General features: G+C 42.2%; 1 protein-coding gene across 1 annotated transcript; it reads right to left on the bottom strand.

Moving 5' to 3' along the window:
- Nucleotides 1-3,274: 3,274 nt before the first annotated feature.
- ndufa9a (NADH:ubiquinone oxidoreductase subunit A9a) lies at nt 3,275-21,465 on the bottom strand. The gene is made up of 11 exons (XM_080736339.1): nt 21,410-21,465; nt 19,540-19,713; nt 17,001-17,098; nt 14,982-15,073; nt 13,620-13,761; nt 12,023-12,125; nt 11,347-11,417; nt 10,458-10,534; nt 9,193-9,288; nt 8,087-8,153; nt 3,275-3,534 (listed from the first exon to the last, which is right to left on the bottom strand). The coding sequence occupies exons 1-11, from the start codon at nt 21,462-21,464 to the stop codon at nt 3,364-3,366; spliced, it is 1,146 nt and encodes a 381-aa protein (XP_080592465.1). The 5' UTR covers nt 21,465; the 3' UTR covers nt 3,275-3,363.
- Nucleotides 21,466-23,120: the final 1,655 nt, after the last annotated feature.

Genomic DNA, 23,120 nt, shown 5'->3' with positions numbered 1-23,120 from the left:
GGTCTCCCTGAACGCGTGCGTGTCTCCAAAGTGCCGACGCAAAGAGCCGTCTGCTCTCCAGCGCCAACTAGAGTTTGAAAATGTCTGAAAATGTCACTATTTTGAGCGAGTGGCTGCACTGGAAAGCCAACAGAAATTGATTTTACACCTCTCCTGCTTAGCGGAGAGTGTGGAGTGATAGAGGAGGTCTCCCTGAACGCGTGCGTGTCTCCAAAGTGCCGACGCAAAGAGCCGTCTGCTCTCCAGCGCCAACTAGAGTTTGAAAATGTCTGAAAATGTCACTATTTTGAGCGAGTGGCTGCACTGGACAGCCAACAGAAATTGATTTTACACCTCTCCTGCTTAGCGGAGAGTGTGGAGTGATAGAGGAGGTCTCCCCGAACGCGTGCGTGTCTCCAAAGTGCCGACGCAAAGAGCCGCCTCCTGTCCAGTGCCCAATTTGTAAAGGCTATGCACTCCAGTGAACTGCATTTATCCATTTATAATGTTTTTCTAATGTTAATAAAACTTTTTTTTTACCCAGAAACACAATTAGCATTGTGTGTGTTTGTGTGTGTTCGTTTTAATGCTTAATCTATATTTTGAATGTGCATATCATGGGACAATTACTCGTTTTTCAACATTTTTCAATTGCCTCAGGGTTACTCTTATTCTGAAGAGATCGGCACCGGAAGTCTTATTGCAGCTAACGCTAATGCAGCTGACTTCACATAGGCGCCGCTGCTATGGGGGACTAGAGGAGGAAGATAGCTAACACTTAGCCATTCACTGTTTTATTTTTTAGAAGCCCGATCTAAAGCTATTTCAGTCGCAAAGAAAACGTTCTGGTTGGTCACAAATCAGAAATCAGAGAAAACCCTCTCTAAAGATGTGACTTATTATTGGAGTGGGCGGCCCGATGCGGCCGCGTTGCGCGATTACGGCCCGTGGATGGCCGAGTGGGGCCCGGGCCATGGATGGAAATTTAGACCGGGGCTTCGTTGAGGCCTCCGATTAATTAATTCATTTTATTAAATATCCCGGACTAGTCCGGGATAGGCACCCTGGAATACGTCGCGCCGCCGACAGTATAGATTGATTTTTTTTTGGGGGGCTCTAAACTTTATTTTAAACCATTTTCAATGGAATAAATCGTCGGACCATCTAGCGTCTCTCGTTGGTAAGCGATGGACGAGCCAGGACCACCCACGTTGGTCCAAGCAGCTCAGGGTAAGTCAAATAGCAAATAAAATATTGTATTGGATTGAAATAAAGCCGAACTTGTTCGGGATAGGCACGATTAGGGTTAAGCAAACATTAAACCACACCAATGCTTTTTACATGCATCCTGCTTGATGGATTATTGGGTCTATTTGCCATTGTATTCTTGTAGGTTTTGTTTTATCAAGCTTTTATGTACTTAAGCGATCAGGGCTAAAATGGTGTTTACAGTCTGGGTGGTACTCAAACTCTTGTGTTTGTTAATTGGCTGGATGTAGTGTAACCTAAAACAGTTATTGAAATTCTGACTTCGACTGTACACAGTACGTTTCAAATCATTTGCGGTACAACGGCGCCCCCCTTTGTTCATCGTGTTGGGAAAGTAGTACTTTTTCTCTCCCCAACCATGGCCAGTTTGAACAGTGCACAATGAGACACTACACGAAACCAATATTTGGTTGTTTAACAAGTATACAGCATTGCCTTTGGTGAAATTATCTTACTATTCAATGAGCCAGAATTACCAGTGGGGAATAAAGTAGCACACCACCAAGTAAGCAACACCAGTAGGTTACTTGAGTCAAAGTTTAGATACTCCTGACTAAGTGTATCCTTTTCCTTTACAGTATATGCAGTACCAGTTGAATTCAGATCATACAGTATGTGAAGGCTGTCTTACTTCCTTAATTTTAGTTTAACCCTTGGAATGTCCCCCCCCCCCCCTTTTCTTAATATTTAAATTATTTTGTGCCAAAAAAACATTGTGCTAAAGGCATGTCATCAACACTGAAGCTATTAAATTCACTCACCCATTTTATTTAGGTTCTGTTCAATCTTCTCCAGTTTTCGCTTCAGAACCTCTTGATCCACGAGCCCCTCTCGAAGGGACTGGTCCATTCTCGTGCTGCCTGGCATATTCATTTTTATGTACATCAACAGCAAAAATGATCCGATGATAATTCCAATCGTTCGCAGGCAGTATGTCGTCTTCATAGCTGCTTCTCAGGAAATATTGTAAATATCGACCTATGTACCAGGACCCTGAGGCGACTATCAACAGCCCTGTATGAGTCCTTCAAGAGGAACAATAAAATAAGCCTTATCTAAAAGATATCATTGTCCATAGTGAAGTAGGAACTAAAAGTGAGAGGGGGGAAAAAAAACGGAGTCACAAATTAGTTCCAAAAGGAACTACGTGGGCTACAGAAATTAAAAAACGTTATTGCCATACAAGAAAGTAGGACAGATTCAGTGACTTAATGTTGGCACCAGCCAGGCAGCGAGGGCGTCTCTCCCTTTTAGTGAACCAGACACCTGGGAGAAGCACCACACCCACCATCAGCTCTCAGTAGCCAACAAACAGCATGTCTTTGTTATCCAAAGCTGTGCTAAACTAACATGGCAAGTTGGCAGTGCCCGGTGTAGTAGATTATGTATCATCATGATTGATTATGTGTGACGTATTAGAGTAGATCATGTGTTCATTGCTTATATTAATATCTAGGTCTTTATGATGATACTAATACTTGATAGTTAGGAGTCGAGAGGCCTTCAGTAGGCCTCAGTAGCTATTGTTTTGGTAGGTACAGCTCGTCCCAGCGGCCTTGGAGCCACACAGTATAACTCTAGTGTCGGACTATTCTTCTTGGCAGAACTACTTTACCACTGACCAGAGTGTTAAACTGTACTTCTGTCCATAACATGTTACATAAAGCATAACCACCACCACCTAATAAGTTGTCGTCTCCTCATTTTGTCATTGATTGATCTGAGTTCCTCCACACCGGGATCAAACCCAGAACCTTGCGATATGGAGCCAAGTGATCTACTGACTGAGCTATTGCCATTAGGGTGATGAATCACGTCTCAAAGGTAGAGTTCTAGAGAATATTCCTGACAATGTCAAAGGTTTCAATAGCACTCATATCTGATGTAACCGCCAAACCCACCATGACTGATAGTAACCGCTTATAACGACCCATCTAATCCATGTTTCTGTAAATGCATTTCTTGTTCATGTTTTATGAAGTTCATAAGCATAACCCTAAACAAGAAACTGAAGCATTTTCGGAGGTTCATAATATATTTATTTATGTACAACATAAAGAAAAACAGTATAAGAGGATCTACCTATGAGGCTACCAAGTTGACACTAGGAGCAGCTTAATAGGAGACGGTCTTAGCCGGCTTGGTCTCGTCCAGCTCAGCTTCCAGGTAGCGGAAACGACGGTGGCGACGTAGGATCTCGATGGCCTTCTGCTCCACGGTGGAAGGAACTATGCCGAGGTCCTCCAGACCAGGCAGTCCCGGGTACTTCATGTCTGTTATGTGGAACTGGAGACAAAACAAAACAGGCTGGATTTATAGGGCTGGCAACCAGGGGTGTCACACCAAGTTCTGGGCCCTGGATACAAGGATTCACTGCTGGCCCCCCATGAATGTTCTTCAGAGGGGGAGGGGGTTTAACCCATTTAGACTGGGAACACATTATTACGCATTATTTTGTGCTTTAACTATTGAAAAATAGCAGATATACAAGCTCGCAACAGGTCTGCTATTTTTGAAAAATCTACGTTTATATGTCAGGTGCTCAAAGATTTTCAAGTGAAGGACCCCCAAAATGATATGTATTTGGCTTTACCAAAACAAAATATTTAGTTCCAGGGACCCCCCAGAAGCAAAATTTGAGTTAAAATTTTTTTTTGAGCTTAAAAAATACATATATTCAAAGATTTGCACACATATACCACGACTTTAAAGAAAATAGCAGATCTACAAGCTTGCAGTGTGGCACTCGGTGCCCCGTTGTGAGTTTGTATATCTGCTATTTTTCAATAGCTAAAGTATAAAATAATTAAGATCTCTCCTCCACCTTGGGCCCTAGTAACTCAGTCCCCCCCTTGTGACGCCCATGGGGCTGGCAACGCCGGCCTTGTTCGTTTCTTGGAGCATTGTTTGGTTTGACTTTGACCACTTGATACCATTATGTACAATTAAATGGTTTCCTTTGACATGCATGTGTCGGTTATGTAGTGACGCATGTGTGTGTTTGCACGCATGTCCAAGCATCCATTGGCGCTAGATAGTTGGGACTTTTCAGGACAGCAACGCCAGGCGGAGTACGGCTAATATGACGCATTCGCCGTAGCAGTCAAAATCGTTAAGCAAACAGCCGTCGGCGACGGGGTCCCACCCCTTTTACTGAACTCTTTGGTTCCCATGGCGAGATTGGCGCCGCGTCTATGCAGCAGGCGTTGTAGCCACTACGTGAAAGGGAGCTTCTGCCGTTGTAGGGACGTCTGCGATGGCAAGCAGGTTTATCTATCGAGCGATGATCATTTCCGGTTACAGTTAACGTTGCCGTCTGCCGTAGCCGTCATTGCTTTAAGTTGCTAGTGTCCTTGTGGAGGGGGGTATTGAGAAATACAGGTACCCACTCCCAGGGATTTTGGTCTAAAGGATATTGATAGAAACAAATGAACCCTTATGGGTCTGAAACTGTAGTGAAGAAATGGAATCAAATGGATCTGTAATTTGCGGTAACATTATTATTAAATGATTTTACCAGAAATTAAAAAGAAATGATCACACAAGGGGTCCTTGACATTTAAAAGGTTGAGAATCACTGAATATAAATGTATTTTCTACAAAGCCACTGACCAAACCAGCTCATTGCAATGACTAATGCAACAATTTAATTTGGTCCGGCAAAAGGATGTTGGCACACGTTATTATTTCTGTTTGCATTTGTGGAACAGAGTTTAATCACGCCCCAAAGTTTCAAGTTATGCCAAGAGTCTTTGGCCCTCATTCCTCATCGTTGTAGACAAGCATGTCCGTAAGCGGCAGCACAGAACATGATTACGCACAACAAACTGCATACAATGTTTACGTCCATACAGGGGTGTCGCACCAAATTCTGGGCCCTGGGTACAACAGGGTTCCTGCACCATTTTGAAAGTAAAATTTAAGACTTTTTAAGATCTTTTTAAGACCTCAATAAATATAATTTAAGACCAAAATCGATGCCGTAACAATGTCTTCTTATATTGAAATATATGGCTAATGGGAGGGTGGGCCAGCGGGTGGGTCGGCAGACCACCGTGGCCTGTCACCATTACTCAGAATTGGAGATGCACAATATTGTTTTTTTTTAACAGATATCGATAACTTCCTGCTTCTTAACTCATTAAAAGCCTCAGACATTAACGGATTATAATATCCAGAGTGCCTCCCACCCCCCCCCCATTCACGGCCGTTCTCTTATTTTGTCTTATTTTGAAGGCCACCGGAAGTACTTCCGGTCTGACGTCATCGGATCCTTCGACTGAACCGATCATTGTTTATGTGGAGCCATGCTGGATCGGCTCGTAGCGTTTATACATGTGTTTTATAAGCGAGCATCTGCCTCCATCTTCGCTTCTAAAGTGTAGTTTTGAGATAATGGACATTAAAGATGAGGCGGCCCGTCCACCTCAATGTTATGGGATGACTATTGTGTGCTCGTGGAGCCGTGATGATGACAAATCAGCGCGGATTTCGTCTCCGGAGCGTCGGCCATTGTACTAGGTATTTTTACTCGCCGTTACAGTAATATATTACTTTTCCCGCGACATCGCGTGGATGGCACTATAGATACTCTATTACTTTTCCCGCGACATCGCGGGGTTGGCTTTTAATGAGTTAAGACAGACTACTATAACTATATTATTTTAATATATAAAGTGCTGTAACATGTTGGGGCCTAATCACTCTTATTCAAGCATTTAACATTAAATGATATATATGTTTTCATCCTTCTAAGTAAATGGTATAAGACTGTGTTTATGGACTCATACATACTGTACATACATACAGTACCTACAAGCAGCAAAATGTTGTTGGGACTCCTACCACAGATTGTTCTACATATAATTAAAAAATAAAAGACAATACAAATATAATTAAGACTACAGATATACACAGGGTTCCCACAGATTTTTACCAATTATTTTCCAGAATATTTAACCCAATTCCCAAGACTATATAACAATAATTCAGCTCAATAACAAGTCCTATGCGCAATGCCCAAAGATAGTAGTGTATGCCAGTGGTTCTCAATCTCAACTTTTACAGGCCGTGACCCCCCCGAATAACTGGGAACCCCGGCACCCTGACGAGCACTAAGGAATTTTGTATAACACAGTTTTATTAAATAGCAGATCTACATGCTCACAACGCCTCGCGTTGCGAGGCGTTGTGAGCATGTAGATCGGCTATTTTCACACTTTCTCCCTCTAATATTTGACAATTTGGCCAATGTTTAATTTGTCATTTCAGAGGTATTAATTTATTCTAGGACCTTCTTGATCAATTTCAAAACTTTTCCAGTACTGGAAATATATTTTTCTAATTTCAGAATATTTCCAGGAATTTCATGACCGTGGGAACCCTGTATAAATCCAAATAGCCTAGATAGGGACTTGTAGACAGGCATGTCATCACAGTTTAGAAGGCCACTCCTCAATGTTAATCTCAGACTCAGAGTTAGATAATTATATTTCTGAGGTTACTGAGTGAACGCCAGGACTCGAGTCGGGAGAGGCGAGACGCCATGTATTGATTGTGTAGAACATAAAAAATGCTGGGTAGAATAGCTGTTGTAAATCACAGATGATTAGACTTGAGGATTCCCCACTTTGAAAACGGTCTGACTTTTTATGACTTAATGATTTTATGACTGTCAGGCAGAAGGAACGGGACAATAGTATAGCTTCTAGCTAACGCATCATGGTTGAGGAAAATCAACAACAAACGTCGACTATGTCACGTCACTGCATTAATGCAGAATCACGCACGGCCGCACCGCGACGCAAGCGAATTGTATCAATCTAGAAGAAAAAAAAAGAAGGTTTTAAGAAGTCCACTCCACAACGCCAAGTGTGTTTACTTGTGTGCTGTGAGCGCTGCAGGTAGGGCACTGTCACAGCCTCACAAGAAAGAGAAAGGGGGTGCTTGATTTGTCAAAAAACAAAATTCCCCCGTTCCCCATCCACTCAGACCACCACAGTACTGACAAAACGGGCGGAGCCGAGAATAACAAACAAGCTCCTCTTCCCACCGACTGCTGCTCACTGCAGCCTGTTAGCAGTCTCTCATTGTATAATATTATTAATCAAATAACCAATCAAATGAATATGCACAAATGTTTATGGCTTTCATTTTCCCATGAGCCTTAAAAACATCATCTTCAAATGTAATACCTATGGTCAGATTTTGTAAATTTTTTATTTTATTTTAAGACCTTAAATTCCCGATCTTTTATTTAAGACAATTTAAGACTTTTTAAGGACCCGTAGGAAACCTGTACAAGGATTCACTGTGGGCCCCCCATGAATGTTCTTCATAGAGGGAGGGGGCTTAACCCATTTAGACTGGGAACGCATTATTCTGTGCTTTAACTATTGAAAAATAGCAGATATACAAGCTCACAGCGAGCTTGTAGATCTGCAATTTTTTTGAAACGTGAACATGTGTGCAAATCTTTGAATATATATGTATTTTTTAAGCGAACATTTGTAACTCAAATTTTGCTTCTGGGGGGTTCCTGGAACTAAATATTTTGAGGATCCTTCACGTGAAAAGGTTTGGGCACCACTGACATAGAAACATAGGTTTTCAAAAAAAAAAAAAAAATGAAGGATTTTCAAAAATAGCAGATCTACCAGCTCGCTGCACGGCACTCTGTGCCGTATAAAATAATTAAGAACCCTCCACCTTGGGCCCTAGTAACTCAGTCCAGTTGGATAAAGGCGCTATATAAATGCACCATTTACCATGTCGATATACTGTATACTATAACAAAGGCCAAAAAAGATCTTAAAAATAATTTGCATTGTTAACTTACCCGGTCTACTTTGTCTGGGGTGGTCCATGGCTCAAATGGATTCATCGCAAAGAAACTTGCAAGTAGGCTGAAATGATAAGATGAACAGTTGTTGTCAGACATGAGCAGGGTCACTTGCAATGTGATCACGTCACTTAATTAGGCAGGGCAATGTGCACAAAAAAAAAAAAAACCTTTTACCAAATAAATATGCCTTGATATTGACATTGTGGGGGTTGACTAGAAGCTCACAACACGTCACTTTACAACATGCGGTGAGCTTGTAGATCAGCTATTTTCAATACTTTCGGATACAAGTATTAAAGTGTAATATTAGGATGTTTTTTTTAAATACATTATTATTTATTGTTTTTTATAAAAGACATACAAACAATACATAACAAGACAAACACCAGACTAAAATGTATATAAAATACAAGTAATTGACCTATCATACAAAAGTTGGACACATAAATCTAATAAAAGGTGGAGCAGTCACAAAGAGTGGAGATGAACATTGATGGGACCCTAGATATATTCAAATGTTGCTAGACTGTCCTGATTATTGCAACGCAGCCTCTCCAAGTGTATTAGTGTTACAAACTCAGAGCCACCAAGTGAAGCATGGAATGACAGAAGTCTTCCACTCTGTTAAAATAATTATTTTGGCAATAAGTGTACCGAGCATGAGAGTCTGTTGAACAGAGTACGGCAAGGCAAGAGCAGCTTCAGAGCAACCAAACAGTACAGTCAACGCATCAGGTTCAATATGAATATGGTATACTCTGCTGTACCAAGCAAAAATGCTTTGCCAGAATGAAACAATCCATGGGCACGACCAGAAGGTGTGTCCCAGCGTGCCCCTGGAGATGATTGCATCTGTCACAACTTAATTATCAGAAACTATTGGATACATTTTAAAATTAGGATGTTAAAGAAGAATTATGGAGATTGATGATATCCTCCAATTATTAGTGCCCTAACTATCTTAAGTGTTTTAAGTGGGCGTGCCCATACGGCACAGTGTCCTTACAAGACCAGTACTTTGGAAAGGTAAACAAACACTGAGGATGTTAAGCTGTGTGTTTAAGTCAATTAAAGACAAATGATTGATTGATTGCACTTACTGATAGAGTGGGCGGGGCAGAGGGTAGGCCACAAACGGTCTGTGTGCTATGGCATACACATACTCCACCAGGTCATGCAGCAGATACCTGTTGGGACTGAACCGCAAGAAGATAAACATGTCAAACAAAACCCACAGCACCAAGGTACCACACCCCTGTATGTTTATCACTGTCCACCGTGAGTGGATTAACTGCTCATATTTACCCACAGGAGATAGGGAGTCTGTGTACACTTTGGCAATGTGTAGCGGGTTTGTATAAATGTGTGATGCAGATTTTCATCGATTTCATAGATAGATTCATAGACTTGTTTGACACCACCGTCATCAGTCTATGTTGGATTCATGTTAAATCGTCAATATTTTGTAAACTTGACCTTTCACTATGTACTTGGTCTGCTCTTTTTGACCTCTACACCAAACCTATTTGCCGAAAATAGCCGATGTACAAGCTCTCAACGGAGCTTGTAGATCTGCTATTTTTGGCCAAAGTTCTCCTCAGAATAGGGATGCGAGAGTTCAGGTTGTTAATTTAAAAGAATTATCCTATCACACTTATTTCTAATTCTGAGGACCCCCTAGGGGTCCTGGAACCCCTGTTGAAGACCCCTACATTAGTGGTTTGGGCAGGAATTTTGGACCAGTTAAGTGCTCAATAGTCTTGTACGTCACATTCTAGCATGGTAGAGATAATTGCGTTGATTTTTAAATAACCCTTATCTATTCTTGGCAATTAAATTAAACTATTATCGAATGAAAATGTAAATTATATGAGGTTTGAAACAAACTGTAAACCAGGGGTCTTCAAAAGGGGGTCCGGGACCCCTAGGGGCCGGGAGTCCTCAGAGTTACTACAGGGGGAAATCTTTGTGTGATAGAAACTTTTTTTCCTCCTTTTTTATATTAACCACTTGAACCCTAGTGTCCATATTGGGAAAACTTTAGCCAAAAATAGCAGATCTACAAGCTCACAACGCATCGGCTATTTTCAGCAAAGAGGTTTGGTGTAGAGGGGGAAAAGAGCAGACTAAGTACAGAGTGAAAGCTCAAGTGTTATAAGTATTGACGGTTCAAGTGGTTAAATATCTGAAAACACAAATTGACATGAATCCAAAATACACTGACGATTCTGCTGTCAAACGATGGCACTATATGGAATCTATGAAAAGGTTGTGGGGGTCCCTGCTTCATCTCTCTCTCAATTAAGGGGTCCTTGGCCTGAAAACGTTGAAGAACCCTGCAGTAAACCAAGGGCTGGCTGCTTACCCAACGAGGGCATAAGTCTTCCCGTTGGCCTCTGGGTCTTTGATGGCGCTGATGATGGCCTTGGCTACATCCACCACCTGAGGGGTTGAAGAGACACATTAGTGGACAGATTAGTGAGCCACCTGATCCTAAAGCAGGATGGAACTGCAAAAACACCAAATGTGATGTGCTCAGCAAAACCATTCCATGGATCAGGGGTTTTCAAAGTGGGTGACGGGGCACCCTGGGGTGCCGCGACGGCAGTCCAGGGGTACCGCTAGATCGTTTGATAATATTTGGAATTTATTTGGACACTTGAAAAAATATTCAGTATCATTTTAAACTCTAAGTACAAAGTTATTTTCAGTCAGTTCCAACCAAAATGACCATTATCTCAACGTCTTCCTCGCAACATAATCATTAAATATCGTCACTGTCGGGCAGAAACCTTGTATCTCCAAGTTTCAAATGTGTACGTCCAAATCTTTGTGTGTGAACTTTATTTTTTCTACACTAACTTGAACCCTAGTTTCCCTATTCTCCCTATTCTGTGTGGAACATTAACCAAGAATAGCCGATCTACAAGCTCACAGCGCCTGCGAGGCGTTGTGAGCTTGTAGATCTGCTATTCTTGGCAAAGAGGTTTGGTGTAGTGAAAAGAAAAGCAGACTAAGTATTGACGGTTCAAGTCATTCAATGTCTAAAAATACACATTAAACCAACAACCTACACTGATGATATTGCTGTCAAACAAGTCTAAGCCGTCTCATAAATCTATGAAAATGTTTAATCTGCTACACAATGTTATACAACACGTAGTGGGGGTCCCTGCTTTATCTCTCTCTCAGCTAAGGGGTCCTTTGCCCCGAAAACGTTGAAGACCCCTGGTTTAGAGGTGGACCTCACTCACATGAACGGGCTGCTTCACCGTCTTCTTCCCCATGGAGATGAGAGGCACAGCTCTGCCGAACCAGCGCATGTCTGCAACGGAGAGGACAACTCACTCTCAGGACCAGCGGTGGAACGCAGTGGTTCTCAACACGTGGGTCAGGACCCCCAGGGGGGTCCCTAAATTATCTTTGGGGGTCCCCGGATGATTAGCTTAATGTGCAACATGGTTTTTTCGCACTCAACAGTAAACAAAACCAACATAAAGTTTAAGTGTAAGAGGGTATCTGCACATTTCTAAAGTGAAATTTAAGGACTTTTTAATACCTCTAGTCTAAAATGACAAATTAAACATTGGCCAAATTGTGAAATATTAGGGGCAACATTTGTGAAAATAGCCAATCTACATGCTCACAACGCGTTGTGAGCATGTAGATTGTGAGCTCCCCCTGCAGTCCAGGCCGAGTACGTTGTTGACACCGGATTATATGAAATGCATTGAAAGAACTTCCGATAATAATACCTGCAATTGATATTACATAGTGGTTTTAACAACAAGATTATAGTGTAAACCCTAACACTAATTCAAATGTAAAAGTAAATATTCTAGTCACATTGCTTTAAGAAAAAATATGACATACATAAAGACAGACATGGTCTCTCTGTCTCTCATGCCCACACACACACAGCTGACTTACTTGCAAAATGATTAAAATATCTGTCCTCCCTCCCGAACATCTCAGACGGCTTCATTATGATGGCATCAGGAAACTCATCTCGAACAGCGGTCTCCCCCACAGCCTACAGTGAACACACACACACACACACACACACACACACACACACACACACACACACACACACACACACACACACACACACACACACACACACACACACACACACACACACACACACACACACACACACACACACACACACACACACACACACACACACACACACACACACACACACACACACACACACACACACAGTTAATGGGGGTGCTCCGCTCAGGTGCTTGATCAGAATCCTCAGGATGGGTCAACACCAATACACAACAACAGAAGAAGGAAACGTTTACTCTTTGCTGCCGTCTCTACTTTGAAAGGTCTTACCCATATTGCTGTGCCCATATGAAGACACTGTCTTGCATATACGGTATTTGTGGTTTGTAAGATTATTAAACAATCATTACATTCTTGAATAGGTCCACCATGTATTATTCAGTATATATCAGCTATAAGCTTCAATATATTTTGTATATCAGACACATGCTAAGTGACACATTTTATATTTGGTATCCTCTTTGCAGGGGTCTTCAACAGGGGGTCCGGGACCACTAGGGGGTCCTCAGAGTTACTACAGGGGGTCCTCCAAATATTTGTGTGATAGAAACTTTTTTCCCTCCTTTTTTATATTAACCACTTGAACCCTAGCGTCCATATTCTGAGAACTTTAGCCAAAAATAGCAGATCTACAAGCTCACAACGCCTCGCATTGCGAGGCGCTATGAGCTTGTAGATCGGCTATTTTTGGCAAATAGCTTTGGTGTAGAGGGGGAAAAAGAGCAGACTAGTACGGAGTGAAAGGTCAAGTTTATTATGTATTGACGGTTCAAGAATACAAAATACACTGATGATTGTTCTGTCAAAAGATGAAACTATATGGAATCTATGAGGTTGTGGGGGTCCCTGGTTCATCTCTCTCTCAATTAAGGGGTCCTTGGACTGAAAACGTTGAAGACCCCTGCTCTATTGACTAAAGCTGTAGTGCCTATATACTTAGTTGACCAGGGTTCTATACTACAGCTCTATATTAGGCCCCTTTTTAAACTCTAAAGGTCTTACTTATCTCACTTAAAGGAGTAGTTCACCCCCAAAATGACCTTTTTTCTATTGATTACTCATGCCATGGAGACTTGAGTTCAAGAATATGTTTTGGTTTTTGTCACATTCCTAAGACAATAATTTGATTTTAGTACATTTACCTTAAAATGTAGCAAAAAATAGCTGATCTGCTATTTTCGGGCAAACGCTTGCCACAAAATAAGGACACTACGGTTCAAGTGGTTAAACATTTACAACAAATCATACTGTACTACATAGGCTATTTTATTTAATTTATTTGACCCCTGGACTGAGTCCTTTGGAGCGAAAAATCACAACATTTATATCCGTGGGACAAGCTAAATGGGGAGCACCCCACCTAATAAACTGTACTGACGCATTCAACTTTCGGACGCTGGCGACATTGAATGCACAACAGAAGAGAAAAGCTCTGGTGTGTTACCTTGTTCCTGAGGTATTTAGAAGGGCTGCGTATGTCCGCGTTCAGGTGGGACATGTGGATGAGCTTGGTGATGCCGGCTTCCCTGGTGGCCTTGGCTATCTGCTGAGGGATGGTCACAAACACGTCCTCAAACCGGTAGTTACTGTAAGCAGCCGAGAGAGGGGAAAAACAATGCCCCGAATCAAAAACGTGATGTAAACATTTCCTCCTGGTCCATTATAACATCATGATACCTGATATAAAAGGAATTATATTGGAATAGGAATGTGTGTGTGTGTGTGTGTGTGTGTGTGTGTGTGTGTGTTTGTGTGTATGTCCAGTGTACCCTGATGAAGACAGCTTGACAAAATTGTGATAATTTAAAGCAGTGGTTCTCAACCTGTGGGTCGGGACCCCCAGTGAAAAAAACAACAACAAAGTTTAAGTGTATAGAGGGTATCTGCACATTTCTAAAGTGGGAATTTAAGGACTTTTTAACTCATCCAGTGCCAAAACCGAAAAAGTTCGTTTTTTTTTTTTTTGAAGATTTTTTTTAAAAAAAAATTTTTTTTTGGACCCCATCAAATCTAGTGAACATGATTTCAATCGCGATTTTGCATGTTCCACCCCCATACAACCCCATCTAACATACAGGGCAGCCATGTTTGTTTACATAACATGTAAAACATAATGGCGATTATCTCAAGAATGCCTGAACGGATTTCCAATCGGATTTTTTTGTTTGAAAGCTGTGAACAAACTGCACAAATCCACTCCAATGCAATCCAGGATTGCATTGGATTTTTTAGAGCTCATTCTTCTCTGTTTTTTTCCCATGCATGAGGTGTGCAAGGTTTAATCATGGCTAAGTTGACGAAAATAAGGCTTCTAAAATGCTTGGTAGCCAATAGCTAACTTCAAGCTAACTTCATCCTCTTCCTGTACATGCACAAAGGAAAGTGTTCAGGCAAGTCATGGCTGCAGGGCTTCTGCATATACCAGCATATCTCTATGGGATTTTCTATGGCACCTGGGGCACCCTCTAGTGGTGAACGGGTGGCACTAAAAGAGTTAATACCTCTAAAATGACAAATTATATAGATCAAATCAAATTGTCAAATATTAGAGGCAGAAATTGTGAAAATAGACGATCTACATGTAGATCAGCCGATCTACATGTATTTTCACAATAGAACCATGGCGTGTTATACAAAATGTAATGCCTCAACTCTTAGTGCTAGTCAGGGTGGGGGGGTCCCCAGTTAAAATATGATTATTTTGGGGGTCGCAGCCTGAAAAGGTTGAGAACCACTGATTTAAAGAATCTAAAATGGGACTGAATCGAGTGTGTGTGGCATTCTTCTCGATTGAATGTTGCAGTACCTTGTCTCCCACTCTCTGCCCACCAGGTTGATGACGACGTTCGAATGCTCCAAAGCCCGCATCATGGAGTCTTTGTCTCTGGCATCCCACTCCTGGAGAGAGGGAGGGAGGGGGAGGGAGAGAGAGAGAGAGAGAGAGAGAGAGAGAGAGAGAGAATTTTGAAGATGTGTAAATGCATGGAGTAGGATGGGCCAATAAACTGTATATAATATCGATATTGAGATAGGAGTCAAGATATTGTCTGGGATTCAGTTGGCTACCCTTTCCAAATCACTTATACGTAAGCCATTTACCATGAGAGGGAGTGGGTTGTTGGCTGATTCGCCTCGTGCCAAACAACCCTGAAACAGTGGTAAATCAGCCAACAACCCACAACCTCGAATGGTAAATTGCTTTTCTACCACTTTTACCATATAAATGAAAGAAAACACAGTTGTAACTTGCAAGGATCTTTAGTTACAATCATTAATTGTTTCAGTGGGCGGGGTCCATGAGCCAACTCAAGGTTGTTGACTGATTTACCACTGTTTTAAGCCAATCAGAATCCAGTATTTGAACATGTGACCACAAAAAGTGGTAGAAACCCTATTTTCTACTTCTAAAGAAATGTTTAAAAACTAGTGAAAATAGCCTGTCTAAAACCTCACAATGTTGTGACATTGTAGATCTGCCATTCATAAACACACATACAACGGTCGTCTCTGTCGGGAGGAAACTGTCCAGAACTAACTCTTCAGGAGTCAAATAAAAAAATAGCAAAAGCAGCTTTGCGCTGCTCAAGATTTTGGATCTGCTACTTTAGTAGAGCAGGGGTCTTCAACGTGTTCAGGCCAAGGACCACTTAGCTGAGAGAGAGATGACGTGGGGACCCCCACAACTTGTTCATAGATTCCATATAGTTTCATTGTTTGACAGCACAATCGTCAGTGCATTTTGGATTCATGTCAATTTGTGTTTTCAGATATTTAACCACTTGAACCGTCAATACTTAATACATTTGACCTTTCACTCTGTACTTAGTCTGATCTTTTTCCCCCCTACACCAAATGTCTTTGCCAAAAATAGTCGATCTACAAGCTCAAGCTTGTAGATCTGTTATTTTTGGCTAAAGTTCTCAGAATATGGACACTAGGGTTTAAGTGGTTAATATAAAACAGGAGAAAAAAAGGTTTCTATCATACTCTGAGGACCCCATAGGGTTCCCGGACCCCCTGTTGAAGACCCTTGCATTAGTCACAATACAATATGGATATCACAGCATTTGGTCAGAAATATATATATATATATATATATATATATATATATATGTCACGGTTTTAAAGAGAACCAGGGCATTCGAGACGCGGAGCACTCGTGGTGCGGCACGGGGCGGAGCAAGCGGTCGCCAATACAACGTACTCCAGGCGGTGCGCCGCTCTATTGTCCACGACACTGCGAGCGGCTACCGAAGCCCCCCTGTATCCACGAAGCCCAAACGAGTTACGAGGCCCCCCTGGGTCCACGAAGCCCCAAGCGGCGCGAAGGCCAGCGGACCTTGGTCCTGCTCTTCGCCCCCGAGCGCCGCAGGCGCGAGTGGCCGCGAAGAGCGGGCCAGGGCCGCGCGGCCGGCGGAGCGCCGCGCGAGTTACGAAGCCGTGGTGAATGCAATCGTTATATTTATGCCCAGGCCGTAAGGCCTGGGCAAGCGCACGTTAAACGCCCTGTCCAAGTGACTACAATGGAGCTAATGGCTAGGCTAGGCTAGGCTAGGCTAGTAAATAAAGAGTAAACACTTCCGGTCTGCGGCGAGTTCAAAGCGTGACGTAACTCTCTTATCCAGTGGCTGACGTCGCCATCTGGTGGTGATTAGTGTGTGGTGAACTACAAAACGAGCGCTCTTACCGAGGTCTCCCTGAGTTACCCATTTACCCTGTAACATATATATATATATAAATTATATTTTTTTGTCCATTGCGCCCAGGCCTAGCATTCAGGTCAGAGACTCCACGCAGGAAGCTGTCTGTTGACAACAGATCTTACCATGAAGATGATCTGCCCCAGGTCCCCCATGGGTCTCATGTACATGAGGTCGTACTGGTCGCACCGGTGAGGGACTATAATCTGAGAGCCCATGCGGCCTGCAAAACACAAAGCACGTCTCAGTTTAGAAAACACTTCTTTTTCCAATTAGACTCCTTTTGCACAAAGTAGTGCAATGCAAGATACAGTAGATAGAGTCAAACCCTACCCTACTTCCTGTTCATCCACAGAGCATTGATTCTAGTTGTTTTCTCCATTCGATTAAAGTGCTTTCTTTTCACTATTTTCAACTTTTGTTACTTGTCAAAATACATTTTATTTGTCTGCCTCATCTTTTTACCATCCCAAGTAATAAAAGTTGAACAAAGTGAAAAGAATAATGGAGAAAATGACTAGAATCAATACTCTGTGTGTGACTCAAAAGGGATCAGGCGCCCTCTATCTTGCATTGCACTACTTTGTGCAAAAGGAGAAAAGGAGAATACAAACAGTAATACAGGAATACCTCACGTCTCTTGCCTTTTTATTAACAGCATGGCTCTACAAGGGGCTGGTGTTTATGAGAGGGTGCTAATTTGATAATATTTGGAATGTATTTTGCCACTTGGACACAAAAATATTTAGTTTAAACTTGAAGTACAAAGTTATTTTCAGTCAGTTCTAATCTAAATGGCTGTTATCTCAATGTTTTCTTCGCAACATAATCACTCAAATATCGTCACTGTCGGGCAGAAACCTTGTATCTCCAAGTTTCAAATGTGTACGTCTTTTGGTAAAGCAAAGCCCTGCTTCATCATACAAGACTGTCGCACAAAACTAGTGAAAACAGCCGATCTACAAGCACACAACGCCTCACATCGCGAGGTGTTGTGTGCTTGTAGATCTGCTGTTTTCACTAGTTTAGTACATTTTATAGATGATATATACAAAACAAACGGTTTTGGACATACAAGGTTTCCACCCGACAACGACGATATGCTATAAATATAAGGTGCTAGGCGTGAAAATTATAATGTAGGGTGCCTTGGATTTAAACAACATTTATGGGGTGCCCTGAGACAAAAAGTTTGGGAACCCCTGCTATACAATACAGACTACATGACAAGAAAGAGACAGCGGTGTCTACTGTCTACATATTGACAAGAAAGAGACAGAGGAGAAAGTGATACAGTCAGCTGGCGACTGTGGCCTCAGGTCATGCCATTGGTTTGAGGGGCACAAGGCCAAACTGAGGGGCAGAATATACATATTCTCAATAGGCTACAGTACACGTTGATTCTAAATATCTACAACAGTTAAAAGAAACAAATTTGCCGAATGCGTTCCGCGCACACGCACGCACACACACACACACACACACACACACACACACACACGACCGCCCCCCTCTCTCATTCACTAGACACACACACACAGCGACAGCCGACAGGGTCTTCTCTCCTTTCACCCTGCAGGCGTTGTGTGCTTGTAGATCGGCTGTTTTCACTAGTTTTGTGCGACAGTCTTGTATGATGAAGCAGGGCTTTGCTTTACCAAAAGACGTACACATTTGAAACTTGGAGATACGAGGTTTCTGCCCGACAGTGACGATATTTGAGTGATTATGTTGCGAAGAAAACATTGAGATAACAGTCATTTTGATTAGAACTGAATGAAAATAACTTTGTACTTCAAGTTTAAACTACATTTTTTTGTGTCCAAGTGGCCAAATACATTCCAAATATTATCAAATTATCACCCTCTCATAAACACCATCTCCTTGTAGAGCCATGCTGTTAATACAAAGGCAAGAGATGTGAGGTATTCCTGTATTACTGTTTGTATTCTCCATGGCCTTCAAGGACCCCTTAGTTGACAGAGAGATGAAGCAGGAACCCCCCACAACCTTTTGGATTCATGTCAATTTGTGTTTTCAGATATTTAACCACTTGAACCATCAATACTTAATAAACTTGACCTATCACTCTGTACTTTGTGTGCTCTTTTTTCCCCTCTACACCAAAACCTCTTTGCCGAAAATAGCCGATGCTATTTTTGGCTACAGTTCTCAGAATATGGACGTTAGGATTCAAGTGGTTAATATAAAAAATGGAGACTAGTCTCCTGGAACGTGCCCTGCGAGTGGGGACGAGACATCATGCAGTCTGATGGGCTGTGCCTCGCCCAGTGGATGATCCATTGATTCTGAATCTGTTCTATTCACTCCCACACAAGGATTCAGCCCCCGGCCGCTCCTGCGATTGAGAACCGAATCACATTGTTCATTTAAAAGAGCTGTTCAAAAGAGCGGAATCGTTGGCGAACGTCACATCTCTACTGCGCCCCTCGGGGCAGAGCAGAGCAGCGGATGTGTTTTCTTTTTATTTAACAGTGTTATCGGTGTGCAAGTAAAGTACTCTGTGTTGTGCTCGCTCACCGGTAACACCGGTAACACTGAGTACCGTTGCAACCCTAGTTTCTATCACACAAAAATTTGGAGGACCCCCCCAGGGGTCCCGGACCTTCTGTTGAAGACCCGGGCCCTGTCCCCAGAACTCACCCAGTCTGTTGACCACGTATCGGCCCAAGAAGCCGGTGGCTCCGAACACGGTGGCAGCCACTCCGCTGGAGGAGGAGCGGCCTCCTTTCCCTCTGGGGACCACGCCATGGTGGAGCTTCCTCTGCTGCTGCACCGCTGCTGGGACGCAGGACAGAGCCACGGGGGAGCAGGAGCCTGCAGGGGACACAACCAGGCCCGGTAATCGCAATTGTTTTTGTGCAAACGTCAATCGTTTTCCATGTTGAAAATGTAAAAAAAAAAAAAAAAAAAGAGGAGATACGTGGAAATAGCAGATCTACTAGATCACAACGCGCTGTGAGCTTGTAGATCGTCCATTTCCACTATTATTCTTTTTTTCTGAAAGTATAAATGTATTTAATATGTAGGTAATTTCTTTGTTCATTTAGGTTATTTCAAATATGACAAATAACTTATTTGTCATATCTGCCCTGTGCAACTTCAAAGCCTAGAGGCCAAAAATAAATATACATTTGTATTCATATGTTCCAGTGTTCCATGACAAAAACCCAATTAAACCGTTAATCATCATTATTTGTTATTGATCGTCATGTAAATGTATATTATCGGGGCACCCCTGTGCAAGCGGCAGTTCCACATGATCACAAGATGTTAAACCCTGTGTTTGTTTAACTCTGATAGTGTACAAATACTGCACACTCCACAACTGAAGTAAAATTACATGAAAATCTCCAGCGAGTGTTACATCAAAACTACTCATGACATGTGCTGTAGTTGATGCCACATTCATAAAGGTTGATTGATGCCTTTTTAGTCGCAGTAAAAATGTAAAAAAGGTTTCAAATAATTTCTCATCTAGCAACTAAATTGCAACATCCTCCAACTCAAAACACTGTCTATTGACAGAAACTTTGCTCATAATTCTTATGAAACGTATTGACAGAGAGAGCAATCAGAGCATAATCCAAGCTGTCAGTAGAGGTGTAATGTTTTAGTTCATCATCGTTTAACACAATCATAGGACTTTATTTCTGCTTCATGAATGAGCTGTCAATGGGTGTGTGTGTGACGCCATAAATGCAGAGCCTCCAGGTTGCTTGGGGACCGTACCTATCCCCCAGGTTCTATGTTCCCCAGATTCTGTGTCCCATGTTCCCAATAGGGCAATAGGGACCATAGGGCACCATATTTCTGTTATGACTGGGCATCTGGATGTCGAGGGCACATGGACTGGGCACTAGGGACATGTGGGCATCTAAATTAGGATTGCCCACATGTTCTTAATGACCAGATGTCCCACCATTTCCTGCATTTGAGTTGGGGAAAATATACATGTATTTGGTTGGGGAACATCATAGATCTTTTTGGTTGAGTGGGGAACAGAGCGCCTTTTTTTTGGGAGGGTGGTGGGTAACATAGAAGTAGAACCTGGGGAACAAAGGGAGGAAGGACCCCTTTGCTTGCGGCTAATCAACACACACATGCTATGTGTTGTTGATTCATAATCAACAACACTGAAATGACAAAGCTAGCATGCCAATATGATGTCATTAGCTAAACAACAACACACTCTGGGCACTGTGTTCAACACCCTCAATGCTCGAGCCAGCCACGCGACGTCACCAACTTACTCATCAGTCAAAACGACATATTAAACATAACATTAAACAACAGGTTGTGTTCACCAATGTTGTCTAAACACAGGATATGGCGCTAACGTCACTCACAAGCATCTGCAGCTTAGCCTAGCCTGTTAGCAAGGTCACCTAAGGCAACGACGCCACAGACTGCTCAACCAACGTCGTGACTGCGTGCAAAAATAAACCGTTACAAATTGCTTAAACGCGTCGATAATGTAAATAGTTGTATTGTTAATTTAGTTGCGACTCACTTGTAATCCTAGGAAGGACACTCACAGGACGGCCAACCAGCACAGCGGCCGCCATCTTTACACAACTAGTAAAGATGGGACGTTCGCGAACGAATCGAGTCTTATGAACGGCTCTTTGAAATTAACGATGGGATCCGGTTCCTTTTTTTGAGGGGTCAATTATTTACTGTCTTACTCAGAAAGCCTGGTGGGCGAGTTTACTTAAAACTGTCATCTTAAAATCTTTACTCCCCACCTAAAAAAAAAAATAAAATAAAAAAGTATCAATACTGCAATGTAGAAATACTCTGCCACAAGTGAGCCTAGAAGTTTGGAATTAAAATGTACTTGAGTAAAAGTACAAAAGTGTTGATATCAAAAATAAATGTAGGCCTACTTAACGTAGCCTACCAATAGTAGAAAGTACTAATTTCCCGTTTCACAGGTTTTCCATCTAATGAATAAAATGTAGGGGGAAAAAATGCAGAAATGTATATAGGGTTGAATTGATTTGTAATTCTAGTAAAAAATGTAGTAAAAATCTCCTATTAGTAACTAGTAACTATATGAGTCTTTTGAACGGCTTTTTGAAAGGAACGGATCCCAGAGATCCGGCTCACTTCAAAGAGTCATAAATCCCATCTCTACAACTAGTGATGCTCACACTACAGCAAGCGGGGTAGTCCAAATTGTACGCTTGCGCGCCTGTCACTGCTTAGTGGGGTCTTCAACGTTTTCAGGCCAAGGACACCTTAGTTGAGAGAGAGATGAAGCAGGGTCCAGGTACCCCCACTGTGGCCCACAACCTGTTCATAGATTCCATAAAGTTTCATTGTTTGACAGCACAATCATCAGTGAATTTTGGATTCATGTGAATTTGTGTTCTCACTTCTCAGATATTTAACCACTTTGAATAGGCCTACTTAATAAACATGACCTTTCACTCTGTATTTAGTCTGCTCATTTTCCCCTCTACACCAAAGCTCTTTGTCAAAAATATCACACAAAGATTTGGAGGACCCCCTACTATAGTAACTCTGAGGACCCCCTGTTGAAGACCCCCCTGGCCTGTGGTGGAAAGCCTGTTGAGTGGCGACACAAGGTTTAAGTTATGTTATTTCCCCCATTGATTGATTGATTGAAGACTTTATTAGAGGCTTGTTTCAATTATAATGACAGACAGATAGAACATAGAGTTATAAAACACAATGCATGATAAATGGTATTTACAATAGAAAAGTCATAGGGGGAGGTAAGGATGGTTTCGAGTAGCAGCCGCCTCTAAGTGGATTTCCAGTGCCGTTTTAAAGGAAAGTAGGGATTTACACTAATTTAAGGCTGTTCATATAGCCTACAATGACATATTGTCTTTAGCATTTCCTTTGCATATTACACTGCACCATCTTCCCCTTTCATCTCTTGTTTGGTGTGTGTGAGCCTGTGAGGCCCTTGCTTGATTCAGGTATAGGAGTTCGTGCAGGATGTGAACCTTAATTGTGAAGTTAAATCGGAAGTCTTATATTCGCCAGCTTATATTCGCCAAAAGAACACAGCTCAACAAGATGATTTCACCCAACACCTCAAAGGCGTCGTGGTCCTGATGCTGACTTGACTGGCAGGATGCAGAGTAGGGTGCATGGCTGTGGTGCTCCCTTAGCCCTGAAGGGGGCGATCTATGGCGATGCAGATGCTGTGACAGCTGGGCTCAGACAGCAAACAACTGCACACCTTC

Source organism: Nannobrachium achirus (assembly GCF_963921795.1).
Source record: "Nannobrachium achirus genome assembly, chromosome: 11".
Classification (NCBI taxonomy): domain Eukaryota; kingdom Metazoa; phylum Chordata; class Actinopteri; order Myctophiformes; family Myctophidae; genus Nannobrachium; species Nannobrachium achirus.
The sequence above is the reverse complement of the archived record's forward strand: the minus strand, read 5'-3'. Positions and strand labels throughout refer to the sequence as shown.

What these genes read in the sequence shown, in the direction of transcription:
- ndufa9a (XM_080736339.1), bottom strand. Translation starts at nt 21,464, where the DNA reads ATGGCGGCCGCTGTGCTGGTTGGCCGTCCTGTGAGTGTCCTTCCTAGG. An exon ending in TGGGGCAGATCATCTTCATG is followed by an intron (nt 15,074 to 17,000) that starts GTAAGATCTGTT and finishes CCCTCTCTCCAG; the next exon opens with GAGTGGGATGCCAGAGACAA. An exon ending in AAGACTTATGCCCTCGTTGG is followed by an intron (nt 9,289 to 10,457) that starts GTAAGCAGCCAG and finishes CTTGCGGTTCAG; the next exon opens with TCCCAACAGGTATCTGCTGC.